The sequence below is a fragment of the Magnolia sinica genome, chromosome 18 (assembly GCF_029962835.1).
Source record: "Magnolia sinica isolate HGM2019 chromosome 18, MsV1, whole genome shotgun sequence".
NCBI lineage: Eukaryota > Viridiplantae > Streptophyta > Magnoliopsida > Magnoliales > Magnoliaceae > Magnolia > Magnolia sinica.
Window position 1 is genome coordinate 8099480 of NC_080590.1, and position 25643 is coordinate 8125122.

The following is a 25643-nucleotide window of genomic DNA, read 5'->3' on the forward strand; positions in this document are numbered from 1 at the left end:
TTTCCCAGGTAACCTGACGAATCCCTCGGGCCGGTTGGGACTCGTGGAAAGCATAGGGAAGGAAATAGTTTCCTATGGTGTGGTCCACCTGAGATTTGGATCATTTTTGGAGTCATGCCCTAAATTGAGGGGGCAAAATGGTGCCGATAAAATACATACATCCTGGTGGGCCCACAGAGCTTATCCAGCACCACACAGCACGGAGTGCTACACCATGCAATCCGCTTCGCAGAAGAAGTCAGGCCGTTCCCCTCATTAGGTGTGCCATAACATGCACCAACGTTTTGTATTCAAACTTGTGGTCCACATGATAAGACCAGCCTCATGTTTGGGAAGGGGATTGGCTGGTAAATTGCACACCAGCGATATGGCTGGTGTGGGTACGTGTCGTGCGAAGACGTGCGTTGCAGCCACTGGAGCTCGAGTTATACTGACAGTTGAAAGGTGGCCCCAAAATGGTGTATTTATTATATTCATGTTGTTCAGTCATTTTTTTAAAAGATAGTTTTAAAGCATTATATAAAAAATGATTCATTTCCAAATCTTAAGTGTACCACAGTAGAAATAGCCGTGGGAACAATGATTCTCACCATTAAAACATTGGACGGCCTACCATAGCATTTATTTTCCATCCAATCTGTTTATAAGGACACGGAGAAAAATAAATACAATATCGATCCAAAACTTCTGTGACCTTCGAAAGGGTTTCAATGGTAGACTTGCAATCCCCCGCAACTTTTTGTAATGTGGTCCACTTGATCTCTTGATCTATCTTAATTTTCGGTTCAAGCCTTAGGACGAGCTCGCCACATGCGGGGACTGTTGGGATATAACACATACATCATGGTGGGACCCACGTAACTTGGTGACGTCAACGAACCAGCCAATCCGCTTCCCATGTTTGGGCGACGGCCTCACGGTAGATTCCAACTGATGACAGGAATCTGATCTCGTACGCGTGACATGTGGTCAACTGCTTTACTTTTCGCCCAATCCGCAGGGAAACGGATTGGCTACTCCTGCCACGAGCCAATGGCTGGTGGTCGGTGTTCTGTGGGCCCCATCATGGTGTATGTGTTTCATCCATGCCGTCCATCTATTTTTTACATCATTTTATGATATGAGACCAAAACTGAGGTATATTCCAATCTCAAGTGAAACACAATACAGAAAACAGTATTGAATGAACTTCGACCATTAAAAACTTTTTGGGGGGCCATAAAAGTTTTGGATCAAGCTCATCTTTGTTTTTTCCATTCATCTGGGTCTCTATGACCTAATCAACAGATTGGGTATCAAATAAACAGTACAATGGGCCTTAGGAGTATTGTAATGGTGGATATCCAATCACTATTGTTTTTTCTGTGGTGTGGTCCACCTGAGATTTATATTCCTATAATTTTTGGTATCACGCCTAAATTGATCTTTAAAAATGGATGAATGGAATGGATGAAGCACATACATCATGGTGGGCCCGCAGAGCACCGACCACCAGCACAAGCGGTGATTCTGCACATGTGTGAGAGATAAGGTCCATTCATCTCGCAGGGCGCACCGTGAAAGTCTTTGGCGTAAAAATCAAGCCGTTCTTGTAATCCTTTCAGCCTCAGATATATGAAAAAAAAAAAAACATGCGGTATTAGGAAAAGATGGCCTCCAGTCTATGTGCAGTGCAACAAGTTTTGCCTGCCTGAGGGTGGAACTTTTGTTTCGTTAAGGTCATTTTCACGGTGAACCCTACTTGACAAGTGGATCAGATAATGCACACGTGTGGCATGGTCCTACCTTTCCCGCGAATCGCTTGCCAATCTGTTCTTGCGCGTATAGCCTCATCCTTTCTCCGCACCCTATTATCCAAACCCGACCCGACAAGCCTCTCTGGTGTTTGGTCATAGCCAAACCGTGTCCCTAGGCGAGTCCATCTGGTGGAATGCTAGGTGGGGCCGCATTGACGTTTGAGGGAAATCCACCCCGTTCATCGGTTTTTAGATCTCCGTTTAGTCAATTCGACCGAAAATGAGGCGGATCCAAAACTCAAGTGGTCCATGCCAGAGGGAAAACTGGGAGAAGAGTTTCCTACCGCTGAAACCTTTCTATGCTCCACCTTGATGTTTATATGCCATCCAAACCGTTTATGAGGTCATTCCCACTGGAATGAAGTGAAAACATGAAAAACTTATCCTGATACAAAACTTTTGTGTCCATAAAAATGTTTCAACGGTGATCACTACATTCCCACTGTTTCCTTCTCGTGTGGCCCACTTGACTTTTGGATTCACCTAATTTCCAAAAAAAGTACTAAAATGAGATAGAAAAATGGATGAACGGAGTTGATTTCCCACAAACGTCACGGTGGGCCCCACCTAGCATCCCGGGAGCTTCCTGCCTTTAGCAAACCGGGGCTGATTGATTTTCTAATTACAGTCGTAATTCTAAGTAAATGGGTAATAATTATTTACCTTTATATTTCTTGTTAGATTTCCAAGGTGATAGTAACAGACGACTTTCATTTATAAGCCACTCAAGAAAAAAGCATTAAATCGTGAGGCCCACAATGATGTGTGTCTTATCAATACTGTTCATCCTTTTAGAGAGATTATTTTAGGGCCTGTTGGGCCGGCTGGATTAGATGGGCTTAGGTGGGATGGAATTGCATCGGTCAACTCTATGTTTGAGAAGAATGGAAAAGCTGGGAAGTATGTTAGATGGAATTGCATTGGGTCCGTGCCAATTTCACTCAATGTTAGCAAGTTGTGTAGGTCCCACCATGATGTGTGGGTTATATCTACACTGTCAGCTCATTTTTTGAGATCATTTTAGAGCATGGGTCAAAAAATTACATGGATCTAAAGCTCAAGTGGACCCTATAATAAAAAACAACGGGGATTGAATACTTACCGTTGAAAACCTCTTTAGGCCCACTTAAGTTTGGGATCTACCTCATTTTTAAGCTCATTTCATAAAATGAGGTTACAAAACAGCTGAATAGTTTAGATATAACACACGTGTGTTATTCTCAATAGTTTCAAATGATGGTGGGTATATCCTTCCATTGCCGAATTACAAACAAAGCTAGGAATTAAGCTTACCCATGGTAATAGGGACCAATCCCTGCCATGGTAATAATTATATTTTTTGAATTCTATTAATTCTTTCCAATGCAACTGGCCAAACATGTTCGTATTGTATGAGCAGAAAAACAAAGTAAATCTAAACCTCACCATAAGAAACAATGGGAGTAAAATTTTTATCATTGAATGCTTCTCGAGAACCTCAAATGTTTTTGATCAAAGTTATTTTTATTTCCTCTTTATCCGTGACTGTGTGAACTTATGAACAGGTTCCATGACAAATAAACATCAATGTGGGCCTCAGGGAGAAAACAGCTTTTAACAGTTGACATTCCAATAATCATTGTTTCCTGTCTACTTGAGTTTTTTATTTTCCTCATTTTTTGAATCAATATTTAAAATGCGTTTTTAAAAAGATGAATAGTGTTGATAACTCACATATAACATGATGGGGCCCACATATTTAAATGTGTAATAATAAGGGATTTTCGGAACGTAATTCAGGTGGAGTAAGTAATAATTACTTATTTTCATGTATTTATCAGGGAAATTAAAAATCAAACGGCCCGAAGAATTTCTCCACATGACAATCGAAAATAGATCCGTGGGCCGCATATAGACGGCTAAGAAGAGAATCACAGCAATGGTCCACAATCAACTAATAGAAGTCCCAATAATGGTCGTGATACCTTCCGATTCGAGGTTTTTGGCTTAAAGTCTATCTACGGAGGGAATCAACGGACCAATCAATGGTCTGGATTACCAAATCCACTTTTTAGAATTAAAACCTGTGTATACATAGCCTCGGGTCGAGTACCACACCCCTCCATATAAAAATAGCCTCCCGCCAGCAGTATTTTTTCTTTTCTTCCTCTTCCCTCTTCATTTCTCCTTCCAAACCCCAGAAAATGCTCCGATTCCACGAGCATATCATATCCGACCTTCTAGAAGACCCGAACGGCGGACTGGTCATCCTGTCCTCGGGTCTCTCCCTCCACAGGATGATATCCTCCCTCCTCCACCTTCACACTCCTTCTCAGGGCACTCTCCTCATCCTCTCCGCGTCTCCCTCCCAAAGATCCGCCATCACTCGCTCTCTCCTCTCCCAAAACCCTGACCCTAACCCTAACCCTAATCTCTCCACTGCTCCTATTGAGATCTCCTTCGATCTCCCGGCCCACCAGCGCCTCTCCCTCTACTCATCCGGCGCCATCCTCTTCATCACTTCCCGCATCCTCGCCGTTGATCTCCTCACCTCCAAACTCCCCCCGTCCCGCCTCGCTGGCCTCATCATACTCAACGCCCACTCTCTCTCCGACACCTCCACCGAGGCCCTTGCCGTCCGCATCCTACGTTCCCACAACCCTTCTGCATACGTCCGCGCTTTTTCCGACCGGCCCCATGCCATGGCCGCCGGCTTCGCCAAGGCGGAGCGTACCATGAAGTGCCTCTTCGTGCGGAAGCTCCACCTCTGGCCGCGGTTCCATGTCTTTGTGTCAGAGGACCTGGAGCAGTCCCCTCCGTCTGTCGTTGATGTGCGGGTCCCCCTGTCACCGCTCATGAAGGGGATCCAGAAGGCGGTGATTGAGGCAATGGATGCGTGCTTGAAGGAGCTGAGGAAGACGAATAAGGTGGATGTTGAGGATCTGACGGTTGAGAATGGGCTGTTCAAGTCGTTCGATGAGATTGTCAGGAGGCAGCTGGATCCTATCTGGCATACAATCGGGAGGAAGACGAAGCAGCTTGTTGCGGATTTGAGGACACTGAGGAAATTGCTGGATTATCTCGTCCGGTAAGGAAAATTTTAATCCTTTGTATAGGCATCTGCTCCTGAGAAATCATTAGCTTTGTTGTGACCAACATTCCATCAAGGTGGGCCCCATCATTCAGTGAGATGGTAACCTTTCTGACCAAGGTGATTTCTTCTGCTTTATATGGCGACAGTGTTCCCACCAAATGAACAGTCTGATCACCAAAATGTGGTTCCCACATTTACAGACTGCAACATGAACACCATTGATTCAGGCCAAGCAGTATATGTTTCCTCCTCTTCCTATCTTCTATTTATCTGAAGAACAGGTTTGTTGGGAAAAAATAGTTGGATCCGTAATTAATTGTGATGTTGGCAGGTATGATGCAGTGACTTATTTGAAGTATTTAGATGCGCTGAGAGTGTCAGAAGGAGTTCGGTCTGTTTGGATTTTTGCGGAATCGAGCCATAAGATTTTTGAGTATGCAAAGAAACGGGTTTATAGGCTGGTAACCTCGGAGGGTGGAAAACTGCATGTGGATGGTAAGAGTGGAGCAAGCAAGAAAAGGAGAGTGAAGGAAGATAGCAAAACTGAGAAAGAAGGTGATGATCTTAGTATTAATCTGCTTATGATATTGATTTTGATATTATAAAAATATTGTAGTATATAGATACCAGCGTTTAAACTGTTGTGATTTGTAAATGCTTTTGTTTTATTTCTCCTGGGTGTTGGAAATAGAGATGAATTTGGAAGTTTTGGGAAAAAAGCTAAAGAGGACTCGTCTGGATTGAACTAAATGTAGATAAATTTATGAGTATATTAAAATTTGATCTTTCTTTTCGCTTTGATGGGTGCTTTCAGTAACGGGTGGAGCTTCTCTTTCAAATGGGAACGGAGATGTGGAGGCAAATACAAATTCTGGGGTGGTTTTGGAGGAGGTTTTGGAGGAAGCACCCAAATGGAAGGTCTTACGTGTGAGTAAGTGAGTTCCATTGCTTTCTACAAAGCATTCAAGACACCTCTGTTGGGAGGAATGTTTATTGGAATCAACTTGTACCCATGCCCATTTTAGAGTTGGACATTGAATATAGTCAAGAAGTTAGATTTCACTTAACAGCACTCAACTCTCCAATGTATTTTGTTGTGGCTTTTTGTTTAGAGATGGTGGAAGTAGCGGTAGCGTGATGCGTAGCGCTCAGCCCTCTATAGCGTGTAGCGTAAATACGTAGCGTGTAGCGTAAGCTACACGATACTTCTATTTTTTAATTTAAAAATAGGACAAATATAATAAATAGTGAATATATATATATATATATATATATATATATATATATATATATATATATATATATATATATATAAATGCCTAAAAGATGATTCATTTTATAAATTATAAGCATGTTGAAAAAGGTTATTAGTTATCATTTATCAAAAGCCAATCCACATATATAAGCCAAATTAAATAATTATCACATCATCAACTTTCTAAGCTAACCACTTTAATTAATCATGTCTAATTGAAACCACAAGTCACAATTATGAAAAGAAATAAAAATCCCATAGGTTAAAAGTATCAAGTACAATGCAAGTGCTACATTCCTCAACATTAGAAACAAAGAAAACGTGAAAAAAAGAATAAAAAAATAAAACAGTAAAAAAATACATTATAGCTTACGCTACAGATGCTACGCGCTACATAGCTATAGCGTACGCTACGACCCCGGTAGCGTATGCTTCAAGAAGTTAGATTTCACTTAACAGCACTCAACTCTCCAATGTATTTTGTTGTGGCTTTTTGTTTAGAGATGGTGGAAGTAGGAACATTGGTTAGTGTTTGAATAATAATTAAGTTTGTGCATTAGTTATTGATTACTGTTGTGAAAAATCCGTTGGATTCTTTTTTTCTTTTTTTTTTCCTTTCAAAAAGAAAATCAATTGGATTCTTTTTTTTTTTTCTTAGTGCCATTACTTACGAATTGAACTGTATGCACAGATGGGGAATCAATTCAAATAGTAAGGAATAGAACTAGGAAAATTTGAATTATTGGCACCTACTGGGATCCATTGATGTTCTGCTAATTAAGCAGAAAGGGAAAGCAATCATGACTTGTGTGAGGTTGGTTCCTCTACAAATCCTTGTTGAATGAGCTTATTCTCGAAGTGCTGCGTGTTGTGCCCACTGGGGTGTGTATGACATCCAACCTATCCATCATGGTCGCCCCACCATGAAAGTTCGATGCCCCAAAAATCAGGCAATTAAAATATCATGTGGGGCACCACATGAATTTGGAGGTTTTTGGATGGTTGTCCATTGTTTTCTGTGGTGGGGCCTACCATGTTGTGTGTGTCAACCGACTTGTGCATTATGTGAGGCCTGCTAGGTTGATGGGATGCCCCTAAAATCAGCCTATAAAATCATTTGATGGTCCACACCATAAAAAGCTATGGCCAACCAACCAAACCTCCAAATTCACATGGGACCCACATGCTAGTTGGATGGGCCTGATTATTGCGGTGTCCAACTTTCATGGTAGGGTGCTGGACAAGTTGGATACCACTGACTGGACTTGTTGGCCGCACATGCAACACTTGTAGAATGAGTTTATTCTATAAGGACTTGTACTGGAACCAGCCTCGGCTTGTATTGCTATCTACTTTCTCTTTTATCATGCGAATGCACTGTTTATTTATGCTACACTTCTATCTGCATTTGATGTCTTCTTTGTTTTCTTATTTATGTTTATCGAGAAAAGGGGATCACGGTATTTCTCTTCTTCTTAATATATTACTTGCATGTCGTCAAATGGTAGCTTATTTTTGTGGTGCCCAATGATATTCCTAATCGGTTCTACTTTGGACCCCCTTCATATGACACTCTTTAAGTTTGCAGTTTATGTATCTTTCATTCAGTATTGAAGTGACCTTATATCCACGTTTCTCATTTACTTTTGATATTAGTTGATATGAGTAACCTGACTATAAGTATGATTTCACTATTGCAGGAGATCCTTGGAGAGATAGAAGAAGAAAGACAAAAGCAAGCTCAGTCAAGTGAAGGGGAACTTACAGTTGAAGATGCTGGGGATGATAGTGGAATTGTTTTGATTGCTTGCAAAGATGAACGCTCGTGCATGCAGTTGGAAGATTGCATCATGAAGGGCCCGGAAAAGGTACTGCTTTACACCTTTAACTTATTCCATTCTTTTCTCTTGGTCATACTGGAAACTCATTATTTCATTTGCAGTAGTTAGTATGTGATTTCTGTGGTGTTTAATTCTCTGGAATTTAATATTGCCCTTTCACATTTTCATTCTTTTTATTTTTTCTTTTATTTTTGAAGGGTCTTGATATTTTATTAAAAGCCAAATGAAGGCTAAAAGGCAATGCATAAACCATTTGAGAAGAGACTTTCTGTCCCACGGGCTCAAGGCCCATGTGTGAGTGTGTCCACATTCTCATTTCCTCCTTGCTGTACCCCTTGAAAACCTTCAAGCAAGAGGCTAATTAAATAACCATCATTTTGGCCACAGAAAGCACCTTCCCAGCCTATTCAGATAAGTTGTTGAATGTTCTGTTCTTACGTTCTTTCCATATCGTTCATAGACTTTTCTAACACTTTTCCCTTTTCACCTTGAGGTTGAGGACCTCTGCTCCATCCTTGTAAGAATGTCCCAATCGACCCATGCATCATCCAATCCATGCCCAAGCAGCTTAGAAGGACCCCAAACAATTGTAAAGTAATTCAAGAACACTGTTTTACTCACCTGAATTGCCTCATCTTGCATCCATGGTACTCGAGTTTTGAGGAGCTTGGTACATTCAACCAACAATTATTTGTCTCAGCTTTCGACTTCGGCAGCACTATCACCACATCACTGAGTTGGTGCAGTGACTTGCCATGTTGATTTAACATCTTTCTTGGTGTATTACAAGTCCAGTTCTTATATTTCGGTCAAAAGATCCCATGAGGCAGCATTATACTATCATCAATGTGATTACAGTAGGGAAATTTCAGCATCATTAGACTGTTAATCGGAATGTAGCTGCGAAATCAAGCAGAGGCTATCAAAGTTCGTGGTGGCCTGAAGTTGGGGATCTAAGTTGCTGGCACCTTTTACCTAAGTTGTTGCTTGTGCTCCTGCTCCTGCTCTTGCTTCTGCTTTGGAAATATCATTTCTCTTCCTTGCCATTCAGATTTCCAAACTTCTGAAAATTGCCTCTGCCCAGGTCCAACTTGTGCTTTGTGCAACTAAGTGTGGGACACTATGTTACACTCAGTGATTTAAATATCTGTATTGATATCTCATGTATCGGGGAATCTATTGCTGTTTGAGGAAAACATGGGGAAATGATGGAATTTTTCAATAGAATTGTAGGATATATTGAAAGAGACATGATTACACACTTAGAAGTTAAAAAAAAAATAATAATAATAACAAAAAAACAAGTATGCATAAGTTTCATTAGTATATGGTCCTAAAATATGCATTGTTTGACAGATGCAATTATATACAATACAAGTATAAAAACAAATTCCCTCAAAAAAGTTGAGGAGAATGGATTTTTGTGGGTTTTTGTGTGTGTGTGTGTGTGTGTGTGTGTGTTTTCGAATTTCCGATTGGGGAATTTATTGCAATGTATTGCTGATGAATATCGCAATGACATGGGAAAATTTTACAAAGGGTTTTTGGCAAAAAATCGTGGTGTGTTGATGTATCACGATATTTCTGCATTACATTGTGATATTTTGGGCAGTACAGGGGAATTTAACAACTCTCCCTGTACATTGTATCAGCCACATGCAATAACATTAGTATTGTCTGACATATTGGTGACAAATACTGTTGATATTTAAGTCACTGGTTACACTATGAGATTCATTTTAATATGGTGGATTTTCCCTCTAATCTCCTTGCTTAATTCCAAAAATAGCCTAAAGTCCCTACCATAATTAAAATTAAAAGCACTTACTTCTATAGTACCTGTTTGTACCACCTGAGTTTTATTTTCCCGAAAGACCTACTTCTCTCTCCATCATTATTCCTCTCATGACTGTTTGTTTCATTTTATGAACTTTGATTGAATACCACCTTTGTTCCTCTCTCCACTGAAATTGATGGTAAACAAATTCCAAAAATACACACACACACACACACACACCTAATTGGAATTTTACTTAACAGAGCCCTAGACAGTAAAAGGCTAAAGTCATCCAGTCAAGGAAAGATTAAAGGGGTGACTTGTAGCATGTGTGCGAGATCCAGATCATTATTCAAGTGCAGTCCAATGTGAAGATGCTTACCCAAGAAACTATCAAGGTCCACTATTCAGGTGGGCCACATAAATATGCTGGGTACTGTTGGTCTTATTGTTTCTAGCTGTCCATTTTTTTGAATGGACATGTCCTATTAATGAGTGTGGACCAGCCTGATGTTTCGACCAGAGCATTTTCACAATGAGACCCACTTGATTAATGTCCCAGATCTTGCACATGTGAGCCACATTAGAATGTGTGCCACAAATAGCTCATTCAATCTTTTCAAGTGTGAATTGTCTAGCACTTATCCTTGGAGAATGTTGGGGAGAGACAACACACCTACCATTCTTCTTGTCATCCATCCAAAGAAGAGGAATTATAATCCTTTACTCTAGGGTCTGGTTTCAGTTCTGATGAGTGGGGCGAAATGATTCTTTTATCCAGACCATTTGGTCCAGGAAGATGCAAAACCTATTTGTGGCCTACAAATAGACTGTTATGAAGATACAACAATTGTCCCCATTTAATTGAAAAGATTAGCAGCTATGATCTGCTACTCTCTGATATTTTTGGCACATGGTTCGTTCATGGTGGGGGCAATGCACGGTTAGTCGAGAAATTTTTTTTATTTATTGAATAGCAGATCCTGCTTGTCAGAACTTAGAATCATGCAAAGCCTCTTGTTAAGATCCTACTAGGAGTGTGGCATGCGTGATCGAGTGAGGGGGGAATAGAAAGGGAAAATGGAGAAAGATTCAGATGGGTGAGAAAAAAAAGAAGGAGAGATGAGCGGAGGGACTAGAGTCCTCTACAACACCCTATTTTACCCGCCACATGAAACAACAAGGTCTGTGGGGTCCACCATGTTTTAAATATAAAATCTGATAGTAATCCTGAATTTGAAAGATGGATGGGTTTTAGTTTTAATTTTCATCATGGAACTGGCAGTAGTTTTAGAATTGGTGAGGAGGTTAGAGTAAAAAGTTAAAACCCCTTTCAACATTATCTTACTCCTAGGGTTATACTTTTAGTTAGTGTGTGGGTTGTCCTTATGAGCGCAGTGAGTTTTGTAACACACACACAAAAACATATACACATACATACACGTATACATGCATACATACATATCACCAATGACTGGTTGTACACTACATCGTGTTAATTTATGCCTTCTGAATTTTTGTTTCCACTTTTGCCTGGATATTTTCAAGGGCAAAATGCTTGTAAAAAAATGTGTAGTTTAAGTTCACCTATGACTGGTCATAAGTGACGACTTCGCTATATTAGATATTTGTGTTTTATTATACATAATTTTGCAATTGCAACACAAAAGGAAATTACATTGTGGTCATTAAGAAACTTCTATTATTTTCTTTTTGAACTTTTCTGCCCTGTGTGCTTCTATAGATGTTGTTTCTCTACTGGTGATGGCTCATGGCTGCCATTCCAAATGATTGGAAGTAAAGATGGTATTATACTTGGCTAAGACGAGGGTCATGCTTTGGCCTTCTATAAACAGTTGCACTTTATGCAATGATGAATGGTCCTTTCATAAGGTTAGATGGTCAGTCTTTATCTCTTTACTTTCACCTTGTAGGTGATGCGGGAAGAGTGGGGAAAGTACTTACTGGGAAAGGCACAGTTGCATGGTTTACAAACACGTAACAAGAAGAAATCTCGGGATCCTAAAGGGTTTGGTATACTGAATGGTGTCGTTTCACCTGCGGCTGGAGAGAATGCAGAAGCTAGCAGTGTTTCCAAGTTGGAACATGATGTTCTGATGGCTGCAGCATCAGAGATACGCAATCTTGCAAATGAGGAAATTCTTACTGAGGATGATTCTAAGCCTGATGCTGGCAGGGGAGGACGTGGAAGGGGTAGAGGGAAGGGAAGGAGCAGAAAAGCCAGTGTGGAGGTTAAAATTTCTGGAAGTAAAGTTATTGGGAAGATGGCAAAAAATGGCAAATCGGAGAGATCTGGATTAGAAAACTCAGAATTAGAAAATAAAGGCTGGAAGGGCAGTACTGACTCTACAGATATAGCTGATTTCCAGGAAAACTTACAGGCAAGTGCATCTATGGACAAAGGGGTTCTTCGAAAGCATAGTCAGGAGGCTGACACTTCAGAACTTACACATGCTAAGCCACTCCCACCAGTGCAGTTTTATGCACTAGAAAGTGACCGGCATATACTTGATGTTATGAAACCCTTGGCAATTGTTGTTTATCATCCAGACATGACTTTTGTGAGAGAAATTGAAATTTATAAAGCTGAGAATCCCTCGAGGAAGGTGAAAGTTTATTTTCTGTTCTATGAACATTCCACTGAGGTGCAGAAGTTTGAGGCAAGTATACGCAGGGAAAATGGAGCATTTGAATCTTTGATTAGGCAGAAGTCATTAATGACAATTCCTGTCGATCAGGTTTGGTTCTGACACTTATCTTTTCCCTGTAGTTTTCCGTATCTTGGATTTTTTGCCCCCTTGTGTTGATAGATTCATTTTAATATTTGGCTATGTGGCTATCATTGCTGTTGGTTCTGCATGATATTAAGTTGAATTCAACATCATGAGACTGCATGTTAGATCTGCATCTTGTTTTTGCTGCATGGAGGATGGAAATTCTGCTCGAGATTGTTCGGTTTTAGTGAAATTGGTGAACTATACTTGATAATGTAGACTGAGGAGATCTAGTCAATGTGGGAGGATTAAATTTATATGATGATCTGAACCATTCTTCCGATCTGGGACAGTCATGAATGGGTCATAGAACAAAATTACAGTGATTGTACAGTCCCAACCACATAAAAATATTTGAAAAACCACCAAAATTTGATCAGTTCAACTTTCACTAAGCATTTGTGAGAAAAAAAAAAATAGAGCTGAACCAAAATAGCTGGGACAGTGCCATCAGGTTGATGTTGTTGATTTTTACATGGCTAGGATGGTTCGATCATTGTGATTTTCAGTCTTATGGTCCATTTATGGGGCCTTTTGATGAATGAATGGTTCCGGTCATCACAAACATTTGCCTGGCGCATGGTATAAACCTGGGAGGATGAAACTTATCCTCCCATGTGGACCTTTAGATTGTATTGCATTCCTTGGATAGGTAAAGTAGCTTATAACTGTTTTATACACTTGTGGCGGATCTGGAAAAAATAATAAATAATAATAAAGAAGCTTTGTCTATTAGAGATTAAGATGTTCGTTTTTATAAACTAGCTTTCACCAAACAGTTCTCGTTCAATTATTTATTGTGGTTATTTACTATTTGATATCATGTATAAGCAGGCATCACATTGCTGCTTTGAGTGTTTTTCCTGTTCTGTCATTCGCATCTGATCACATTTCAGTCAGACTTAATCTTAGTGCCATTCATCTTCTAGTAAAATTAGTTATCAGCTTGTAATAAATATGGACATGACTGATCTTGTGCTCATGGTTCTACAAGACTACAACTTCTGGTTACTGTAGCTTAATGCTCATATCTGGTCATTTCAAGCTATCTGATCTGGTTTTCCACCAGGATGGGCGTTGCTCTGGACTGACCATCTCCAGTGAGTCACAATCACTGATTTCGCAGAACTCTATAACCAGGAAGGCCGGCGGCAGGAAGGCACCAGAGAAAGAAATGCAGGTAGTGTTGTGGGGAAACACAGCTCATTTTGCATTCTCCTTATATTAAATGATTTTATTGTGTTGTTTTGAAAGAGTAAACATGTTTTGCAGGTCATTGTGGACATGAGGGAATTCATGAGCAGCTTACCTAATGTTCTCCACTTGAAAGGCATGCGGATTATACCAGTGACCCTGGAAGTGGGGGACTATGTCCTTTCGCCACTGATTTGTGTCGAGAGAAAGAGTATTTCAGATCTTTTTTCTAGCTTTACATCTGGCCGCCTCTATCACCAAGTAGAAACGATGGTTCGTTACTATCGGATACCTGTCCTTCTAATTGAGTTCTCACAGGATAGGAGCTTTTCCTTTCAGGTATATCGGGTATTTTTATTCTAGCCTTTTAACTCATTGATTTTTTTATTTTTTTGACAGGCGAACTGCTAACATTTGGCTGTCAATGTTGGCATTTATTTCATAGGCAGTTACCTTTTTGACTGATTTGTGTTTCTTATTGGAAAGATAACACATGCTTCTATTAATTGGTTTCCGTGACTGGATAATGAAAACTTCACTGTTAATATCTCTGAAAAAAAATCTTAAATGCATTGTTTTTCTTTGCATAATGTTGGGGAACTCACATGAAGCTGACCATTCAGACTATTTGGGAGGATTGTGTATTAAATTAAAATGCCCAATTGAGGATTCTTTGATCATTCTGTGTATCATGATATGACTAGATAATTAGGGTGATTCTTTTTTCTGATTTTTCTGGGAAAGAGTTTTAGCTTACATATTTCCACGTCATTTCTATGGGGTTGATCATCCTGCTGGTGATAAGTTGGCTTCTCAGCCTACCATTATGACTTCCCTTTTTTATATTATGCTAGAGAAATGGCAAATGTAGTGCACGTGGAGAGATGAATTGATTTGCAAATCGTGGGAGAGGGGATGGATGGTTAGGCTTCTTTTGGTTTCATGATACTTCACCACTATTTTAAAAAGTGTCTCGTCAACCATACGCAGGGCAGAGTCATTGGTAAATCCACACTATCCAAAATGCCCTTTTGCTGAAAAAATGGTGGAGATGCTCCTAGCATATGGTAGGCTTCACCTAATTACCAAAATTCCCTTTTGCTGAATAAAATTCTTCCAATGTCCTTTAATAATACAAATAGTACAAAGTTTTAGCTTACTGAAAAACTAATTGAGTGGAAAATTTTGCTCCTGGCTGCGTGTGTTATATATACTCGAGATAATAGGTGGTTTCAGATTGGTATGTTAAGATAATGCTGAACCTGACAAAATTATTGCTGTTGCGTGAGGAAGTGATTCATATTTATTTTTGCATGGTCTTTTTTGTAGTCTGCAAGCGATATTGGTGACGATGTTATGCCTACAAATATAATATCCAAGCTATCGTTGCTTGTTCTGCACTTTCCCCGCTTGCGCCTTGTCTGGTCCCGCAGCCTGCATGCGACAGCGGAAATATTTGCATCTTTGAAAGCAAATCAGGATGAACCTGATGAGGGCAAGGCAATGAGAGTTGGTGTCCCAACCAACGAAGGCATTGTGGAAGACGATGTAAGGTAAGCATCGCTTGTAATTACCATTCAGAGACTCGAACCTGGATTGCAATTCACTAAGATTGTATGAGCCATAATTTGCAAACCAGGACCCAGACTGGGACTCGGTCAATTGTTGGTCAGGTTTACTGGGGACTGTGGATCAACTAGGTGGGGCAAGAAATTTTTTTAATTATAAAAGTATATAAAAATGATAGGGGAATGCTAAGGTCCCAATAGGGCCTTGGTGCAAAAATCATACCATTCATCGATAATAGGTACCTGATTTGCATGTACCTGATGGAACCAAACTGATTTTAACGGGTTCAGGTTCTTCTTCGAAATTGGGTCTAGTAAGGTTCAGGTCAGCTCAGGTCAAATGCTCCAGTGCTTGCATTGGGCACCTACAACCAGTATTTGCACCATCCCTTGATAGATGAATGCTTACATAGCATCCAGATGGTCACCATTAGCATCCTGGATATTGGCAATTTGCAGTTAGGCACTTTAGTTTCACATTCTACTCAAAATTTAACTAGTCCCAGGCGTGCTAGTGATGCTCCGAATAAAGAAAGAAAGAAAGAAGGAAAAAAGCAGAAGAGTAAGAAATGACTATTGCAGTAAGTGATAGAATGCATGCCTTTCTCTTTCAGAGCTGAAAATTACAACACTTCGGCTGTTGAGTTCTTGAGGCGACTTCCAGGCGTGACAGATTCAAACTACAGGGCTTTGATGGATGGGTGTCAGAGCTTAGCTGAGCTAGCTCTTCTTCCGGTGGAGAGACTAGCAGAACTGATGGGAAGTCAGAAAGCGGCTGGAACACTCAGAGATTTTCTCGATGCAAAGTGCCCCACCATGGTGTGAAGTGAAATGCTATAAATGTACTCAAGAGGCCATTGAATGCCAATGTCTACTTACCCTTTGGTGTTTGGTCCCGCAATAGCTAAACCGCTTGAAAGAGGTGACCAAGAAGACCTTTACATGCTCTTGATTCATTGATTCTGGAAGATTTATTATTGTTTGTTTGGTCTTGCAGTTATAACAGGTGACCATTGATCACGTCCGGTTAACAGTGCCAGCTTTGTACATCTATGTATTTGTGGGAGAGATGATTAATTCATGATTTCTTTCAGTCATTTACACTTCATGGTATGTGCATGCTCTTTTGTTGAGAAGATATTGAAAGAAGAGAGCCACCATATTTTACACCGTCCGATTAATAGAGATTTGATTAGCCCACATACTTGTACAAAGGCAGGCTCATGTGCACGGGATCCAATCCATTTATCAGAAGGGTTTCAATATGTAGATGCTTTTGTGCAAGAATCGTTTAGGTCCACAGGTGGGCTGCAGTCTACGAGGGTGTCTAACATCATGGCCCACTTGATGAATGGACCAGATTTATTTTTGGGTGAGAGCATGTACATGGTCGGAGCCACCTGATGGCTGGTTGGGTTAAGGACGCCTGCACTTGGCATATGCGAGTTGCCTTGTACACGCATGTGGGCTTAGATGGCTCTGTCACACCTATAATTTCGGACCCAGATTGGGTACTAACCCTTTGTATCCCTAGCTAGGAATGGACAGGGTCTATTAGGGGCCGCCGTGATGTATGGGTTTCCATTTTGCCATATTGTTTTAGGGTACAACCCCCAAAATGAGGCAGTTCCAAGGCTCAAGTGGACCACAGTGCAGATTAAAAACCTACTGTTGAAAACTTTTTGGGGGCCACATAAGTTTTGAAATAGCTGATAATTGTGTTTCCCCTTCATCCAGGTCTACCTGATCTTATAAACAGGTTGGATGGCAATTAACCATCAGGGTGGCCCCAGGAAGGTTTCAACAGTGTGTCATTATCACCGCTGCTTCCTGAGCCATGATCCTTCCAGAGCTGTGATCCACTTGAGCCTATGAGTGTCATTATCACCGCTGCTTCCTGAGCTGTGATCCACTTTAGCCTTGGATCTGCCTAATGTTTGGGCTGGGATCCTAAAATGATATGGCAAAAATGGTATGGGAGTATTTATCAGTTGAGAGAGGGTGCCTGTGACGGTTCCATCGAAGATATTCCCGATCGAATCTCACATGAACATTCTTGCCAAAAATGATTGAGGATGGGTGTATATCATGTATTTGTTGATGAAATCGGATTGGGTAGTGAGTTACTCAGTATGCTCTCATCGTACTGAGTAAACTCGGTTGGGCCAACTGTGAATTTATGTGGTTTATGCACACCGTCCATCCATTTTTACTGCTAATTTTAGGGGTTGATCCCAAAATTGAAGTAAATCCAAACCTCAAGAGGACCATTAGACAGGAAATAGTGTGGAATAATGATTTCCACCGTTGAAACCTACCTAGGGTCTAAAGTAATTTTTATTTGTCATCCAACCTGTTTATAAGATAACAAAGACATGGATGAAGAGAAAACACAAACATCAGCTTGATCCAAAACTTCTTTGACCTCCAAAAAATTTTCAATGGTAGAGGTTCAATCAAACTGTTTCCTGTGGTGTAGTCTACGTGGGATTTTAATTTGCTTTGTTTTTGGGATCAAGCCCTAAAATTATCTGTTAACTTGGATTAACGGAGTAGATAAAATAAATAAATAACAGTGGACCCCACACTGTTTACTCAGTACGCTAAGGGTACTGAGTTACTCAGTACGCAATCCGCTTCCTTTGTTAATCCTTATTGTCACCATTTCTTACTAAAACTAATCAAAGTAAGTTTAAGGATTAACGGAGTAGATAAAATAAATAAATAACAGTGGACCCCACACTGTTTACTCAGTACGCTAAGGGTACTGAGTTACTCAGTACGCAATCCGCTTCCTTTGTTAATCCTTATTGTCACCATTTCTTACTAAAACTAATCAAAGTAAGTTTAAGTTACCGGGGATCTGGATAGATCCCAGCGGTGTAATTCAAGATATGCATGAATGTACAAAGAGGACATTTTGGCAATACTGCTGGAGTACATCAAAGAATGCCACATCATTGTTTAAGTGGCCGGTGGATAGAACATGCTCCAAAAACATTCCGGATTGACTGGATTGAAAGATACTAGCCCCCAACTTTGGACCATTGCTGTATTTCTGTTCTTAACCATCTATTTATTGGCCACAAATCAAATGGCTAGGATTGTCCTAATGTAGATTTTTTTATATAGTATAATTCATCCCTGGCGGAGGCAAAAGATAAGTGGTTAGGATTACCAATGCATGGGCCCCACTTTGGACTTCTAACGAGAAAGCTTCTCCTAACTCAATGGTAAAAGCATACTCAGCCTTTCAATTTACTATTCTTGACATTAAGGACAGCAGATTCCGTGCCCACATGTCATTCTGAATACGTGGCATATAAGGATGCGATCGAGACCGTCCATTTGGTCCTTCCAATAGTGATTGGACCATAATACAAAAAATCAGTGTTTAGACAGTTCTAGCCATTTACACTTGATGGCATACAAACTGACACTAATAGACAAAAACCACCAACGGTTCCTATTAAGTGAAAAAAAGACCCATTTATTGTACGATTAAGCTATCCTAATAAAATAAAATTTGGTCTACATTCAATTATTGGCATAATCCACATGATGTATGGTTCAGATCATCGTACACCTGTTCCATCTATGTGGTCCACAATCTTGAGGCATGATAATTAACTTTCAACAGTACGTTTCCCTCCGCGTGCAAAGGTTTCTAGTAGTCTTACGTACTACCAAAAGTGAAATCAGAGTCTGCCAGTTGGGCCGAGTTAGGGCCCACCACGAGTGGACCGTGGTCACTCCTGGTTTCCCATAAACATGATCCTAACCATTCGAAAAAGTGGACTTCAATATAAAGAAACCGTTGACCAATTTACGATTTTATCCGTCCATAGAATTGAATGGCCTGGTATTGCGTTTGTCAACTTGTAATTTATTCTGTACTGTTCGTGGTAGGACCTGCCTCTTGAACGGTCCCGATCATCCATACAAATGCCCCAACCATGAGACTGAGAGTTCACACTAATAGTCCACAGCCTACAAGACCGGGCTTCTTAATAGTGGCAAATCTCGTTCTCTGGAATTTCTCGGGATATGTTCAGGAAATCTAGTTGAAAACAAAACAGTTTTTTCATTAAAATCACGTCGAAACGGCGAAAATAAAAAAAACTCCCAAGATTTAGAAAATATTACAATATTTACCACGAGATTTATTGACCAAATTTCGTGATAATATCACGATATTTTAAAATATCGTCGATACTTGTAATAGTAAAGCTAACGTAAGACAAGAAACGAAAAAAAAAAAAAGCACGTTGTATGGAGTTACAGATGCATGCAAAATAAATGCAAGTAAAAACGCAACTCCCAAAACTCTTATAAATTCTTCAAAAATCTCTCTGTGCTTCACACAAAGCAAATAAGAAGAAAAACAAGGAGATCAAGAAGACATAGAGTAACAAAAATACAAGTGGGCCATCATGGTAAGATCAAGCGAGATTTCAACTGTCCTGATCATAGCATGTGTGGCAGCATTAGTGGGCCACAGCCTAGCATCTGCATTGCCACCTCAACCAGCATCAGAGCCATCACATAGGTTCGAATTTCCACCCATTGACGCTGAGTTGGCGAGATGTGGGTTTGCTTTCGATGTCCGCTGCTTTGATGAGATTTCAACGATTAGGAGGAAAGAGCCGAAGGTGAGCTATATATGTTGTCTCATCGTTAATGTGCTCGCAGAGAAATGTTTTCCTGTGATTTTTGATAGATACAAAGCCACAAAAGAGCAGCGTCAGATCGAAACCCAGATCAGGAGTTATTGTAACATGTATCGAGCGGTTGCACCTACTCCTCATTAAAATGGGTTTTATTAGCTAAGATTGTTAGAGTAGAATATGGGACATGGTTTTGGACCACTTGACTCAAATAATGCTTGTATTTTCCTCTTTTAATAATACTAATAAATAATAATAATAAAAGGTTTTTTGTTGCAGAAGAGTTCAATGGTCCATTTGGTTATTTATTTATTTATTTTATTTTATAATGGAAAGATGATTCTTGGTATGATTTGTTTGAAATGTTTGTGTGCATTGCAGGGTGTTTTTGTTTTGGTTGAACGGAAGGCGTGGATATAAAATAGAAAAAAATGGAACCCATTAATTGGTATAGGAGTCGATTAGGCCAGCAGCATTAGGTAGGATTAAGGTAGATGGAATTGTAAAAGTTGCAATAAATACATGTGTACGGTATTATCCTGGATTGGGTGCATCCCATGTTTTCTAATAGGAATATATACATTAAAAAGTAAATCTCAGGATTTACTTACAAATTGCATTTGGATTGAACCCGGATGAAACAAAACTTCATCATCCTTGATATAGGCTCATTTTCCAAAGCCTACAAAGTTAATTTTAATCCCATCTCACACTCCTTCCAAACATGCCATTCGGTATTTCAAAATGGGGTTAGTAATGCAATCCCATTTAATACAACTTAATATCACTGGCCAAACAGGCCCTAAAGACAATGCGGCCCTTACTATGGGGCCCACCTTGATATATGTAGTCTACATCCATGTTGTCCATCCGTTTTGTCGGATCCAATTCTCATGTTGGGTCATTAAGTTCAATGCTAGGAGCTTATTCACATGCATGGCACACTTACACTCTCATATGGATATGGCACAAGCACATCGATTCATCATCAGACCCAATGATGGAGGCTAATTCCATATTGACTTATCATCAATTCCCTCACAGAATAACTAAATAAGAATGATAAGAATCACAAGCCTTTCTTACAAAATGTTAGATGACCATGAAACTTAAGATACACGCACACACACACACATCATTGAATCAATGTTTAAGATTAACATATATATTAACTTTACAAGACACAACAGAAACATCAAGCTCAACTGAGCCAATTGGATCAGCTGTTATAACCGAACTAGGTTTTGTAAGAATTTTATTAGGTGGGCCACACATGATCATCGATTTAAATCTGACCGTTGAATTATTTAGATTGAGTAATTTAGTGAGCCCCACCAGTTGTGATCATTGTAAATAGGTGTAAGGTGAGATGCTTGGACCCTGCTCTTATACACGGTTATTAAGCCAGATATGGAAACCTATGTTATGAAGACCATAGAGGGGAGAAGTGTGATGGGTAAGGTTCTAACCATCTTTCTTATAAATGCAAGTCTTAGTTCCCTCACCAATACAAGTAAGAAAATCCTAGTTCCATTGAGAGCTTCTCATAAGGGTGTGAGGTACAGAAGATTAAGATTCCCGTCGGCTACATCGAGACATTTGGAATGTCTTCTTAATCAAGTACGCTTTAAGGTTATGACATTGAATCTCCATTATTGATGCATAAATGATCTGTCAATTCCGCAATACAGATCTAATAGATATAAGAATGGAGTTCAACGCTAAAGCTATGCATGACGTGGTTGAGCCTAATCAAGGTTATGTACACACGGCGAAAAAACAAAAAACAATGATACTTCTTTATTTTATCTTGGGTTTTGACTTGAGCACCATCACCCGGTACATCCCATTGATGTCCTACATGGGCAGGTTGGGTTGGTTTCAGCCCAATTCTGGCTAGTCGGGCCAGTGCCATTGATGACCTACATGGGCAGGTTGGGTTGGGTTCAGCCCAATTCTGGGTAGTCGGGCCAGTGCCATTGATGACCCATTGCCACCTCTAAATGTAACGGTTTGTGCTTGATAAAAGCCGTACATTGTCCATGAAACTCAAATTAAATCATTTAAGTGTGGGGCCAAACTGTCGAGGGCACGATCCTATTATGAAAAGTATATAATCTAATAGTCCACATTGTTCACACCAACACCCAACATCTCAAAGTGAAATTTAACGGCCCATATTGTTAAAAGTGATTAGACGGTGTATAAGCTATCAAGTGAGCCAAGACACAGTGGATGGTAAGGATCAACAACCAATGGTTAATTCATAAAGGATCAATCAACAAGAGGCCCGGATAAGAGATCAATGGTAAGAAATGGCAAAGCAATTCCACAATGATGAATGGTCAATGGTTGGATCTAGTGGTGGCGGACGATCAATGGATCGTTCTAACCATAACTGATCGATGATTCAAGTTAGCAATGATGGAAGATCAACGGTCAAAACTAGTGAAAGTGAATGATCAACGATTAGGCTCACATTAGAGATCAATAGTAAGAAATGGTAAAGTTAAAAAAGTGATGGATGATCAACGGCCGATTCTAAACGTAAGTGAAGATCGGATACGTATCTGATCGGCCTTTGGTCTGGTTTTTACAGCAACGATTCTATATGAGTTTAACAAAATATAAGTACTTAAAAAATACCTTCCGTTGGTTTTTTCTCATTTCTTATGCTTCATTAATTAGTTAAACGTGAATACCATATTTAAGAAGTATTTTTTGATATTTAAAATTGCTTTAAAAAGATTTAAAAAAAAAAAAAAAAACATTAAAAACGATCTTTTTTTGACACGGACTGCCTACCTACTGTGCAAGTAGCTGGATGCTCTGTGGCCCCGTCATGATGAATGTGTTTTATCCATGTTGTCCATTCATTTTCCGTATGATTTTATGGTATGATAAAAAAATGAGTCAGATTCAAATATCAGGTAGACCACACCTTAGAAAACAGTGGTCATTGAATGCCCACCATTAAAAACCTCTTTGAGGGCCGCAAAAGTTTTGGATAAAGCTGGAATTTGTGTTTTTTCCTTTAACCAAGTGTGTGAGACCTAATCAACATGTCAGATGAAAAATAAACATTACAATGGGCTCGAGGAAGTTTTTAATGATGAGCGTTTACCGTTTCCCTTTAGGATGGTCCACCAGATGTTTGGGTCTGACTCATTTTTGAAAAAAACTAATCCTAAAATGAACTGAAAAATGGATGGACAGTTAGATAAAACAAATATATCATGTTGGGGCTCACATATTATGTACCAGAGCCGCCCACTACTGGCAGCTCTAGGGACGCTGATCACAGATACTTCCTCCCATAGAAAGTGTGCACCCTTTATGTTCATGAGAAATCTACTTATTTATTTGAACTTTGGATTTACCTCTTTTTTGAGTCCATATGCTAAGACGATAAATAAAATAAAAATAAAAATGAATGGATGGTGTAGACATAACACATGGTGGGGCATAAGCCACATCAAGTACTGAACAATGCTTTGTTCTATACAGCGCAATCGAGTCCGTAGTTACATTTTGGTATTTTTGTTATTTTATATTAAAAAAAAGAGAAATAATTTAATGAAAAGTTTATTTAAAAAGGCATTAGAATGTAAATATAATATTAACGAGGTAGTATTTTGAAACATTTTCTTAATTAGACTAGAAGTCCATCGTTTCGTACATAGTGGCCCACCCGATAAGTGTAACTCGCCCATATTTGATGGTGGGGCCACCTCATTCCTCTGTGATGGTGATCACTCTCTGGTGTCTACACATGTCACAATAAATGGTTGTAACAGTAAAAATTAACGGTTGTAACACATGCATATATGGTAACTCTCTTCGTTAAAAAGAGAGAGCATATCCAAACTGTTACCACAACTATATAAATCCCATCCCTTCTACACCCCACTATAGAGAGAGAGAGAGATCTGCACCATGAAAATCTTATCTGCCATCTTGATCTTGATCTTGATCTTGGCCTGCACGTACGTTGGGCCCACGCTAGCAAGGGTAGGACCCGATGATGAACGGTTACAGGTGACAAGGCCAGGGACGTTCCTGCCACCTCCTATTGTAATCCCAAAGATCAAAGTTTGTTGGAAACCCACTTAATTACGTACCAGGATGCGTGCATGAGATCTTCAAGTCTCTCCGTAAACATCAGATCCACATAGGCCCGGCATCTTGTAAGGCCATCGAAGAACTCGACCTCGACTGCCTGTTGAAGATGTTCAAGCTCCCACCTATCGGGCCCACATATGCATGACTGCTGCAGCGCTTCTGCACTTCACCTGCGGGTGTTGCACCTACTCCTAATGAAGATGCTTTTCTTACTGGCTTGTAATCCACACGTGTTTGATGGGCCACACGTAATCTACCCTAGTTGTTTTATTTCAATAAATTCTAGATTTCTTCTATTTGTAACAAATCCGTTCGGCGTCTTGATACATGTTCTTCTGGCACGCTTCAAATTAAACAACATGATCCATTGGACATTTAGACACGTCCATCGATGGATCTGGACTGTTCATTAGGTCTAAACACAATTCATGGGTTACCGTACAAATGCAACAACAATCTGATAATAGGAATCATCTGATCAACAGCCATCACTATGTCACACTTGAGTTTTGGTACACGGCATGTTTGCAGTGTATGCTATGAATGGCCCAGATGGATCACCAGTGGAAACCAGGGCCCACGTTGGTACAGTCTATCAATGGATATTTTATTAATTAATAGAAGCTCAGGTATTTGCACTGCTATGCAAAAGGTGAGCCCCCACCACGAGGAAGATCAGCCTGGTCATCTTATCAGGTGGCCCACTAGAAGAAAACTAGCCTTTGACCGCTGGCAAATCCTTTGCCCGCGGTCAGCTAACAGCCGGTAAAGCCTCGGTCGGAAAGGATTTACCGGCGGCCAGGACTTTTACTGACGGTTGTCTGGCCGCTGCACATTATTAAAGTTATGAATAAAATCCGTAGCTAAAGACTAGTTCCACATGCGACCGTAGTCAATGGTAGTGTAGCTCGTTAAAACTCTACTACGGATTAAATCCGTAGCTATAGAGGTCATTGCCACCCACAATTCGTAGCCATAGAGGAAATCTTTCTTATCAAAAAGTTTAAAAAAAAAGAAAAGAAAAGGTGACCCACATGGTTAATGCCAATGATCTCCTTGTTGCTAATGATTGCCATTGTTTCCAAGGGATTGGTTTCTTCTGTCGATCTTTAGTGAGCTGTGTAGCAATAAAAGGCATCAGCACTAGTTAGCAGTTAAAATTAACTCACACTCCAAATCACCATTCATTATGTTCTAAGTGGCTGTGACATGTAAAACACAGATCTGTCTTGAATTTACCTTGACATAATATAATAATGGCAAAGAAGAGGAAGTGTGCCAGTGTCACCTGTTTGATGATAAAGCAGGGAATTTGTAAGACAATTAGAAACACTACATACACACACAAAAACAAAAAAGAAAAGATTCAAGGTCTAAGTCAGAAAATAAACAAAAAACAAAACAAAAATATAACCTTTTTCTAGAGTAATAGTATGACCATTGATTTTGGAGAAGTGGGGTCCATGTAGATAATCTAAACTGCTGATCTAATAGACCAATAGTGGATGGGACCAGACCAAACTCACTTTTTGCTATTCTAGGGGAAAATAAACTA

At 39.9% G+C, this 25643-nt stretch overlaps 1 protein-coding gene across 1 annotated transcript; it reads left to right on the plus strand.

Moving 5' to 3' along the window:
- Positions 1-3912: 3912 nt before the first annotated feature.
- LOC131232489 (DNA repair endonuclease UVH1) lies at positions 3913-16396 on the plus strand. Its single transcript, XM_058228755.1, has 9 exons — positions 3913-4863; positions 5201-5424; positions 5684-5796; positions 7825-7992; positions 11677-12501; positions 13607-13717; positions 13810-14070; positions 15061-15284; positions 15914-16396. Exons 1-9 carry the CDS (start codon positions 3980-3982, stop codon positions 16122-16124), a joined length of 3021 nt encoding a protein of 1006 aa, XP_058084738.1. The 5' UTR covers positions 3913-3979; the 3' UTR covers positions 16125-16396.
- Positions 16397-25643: the final 9247 nt, after the last annotated feature.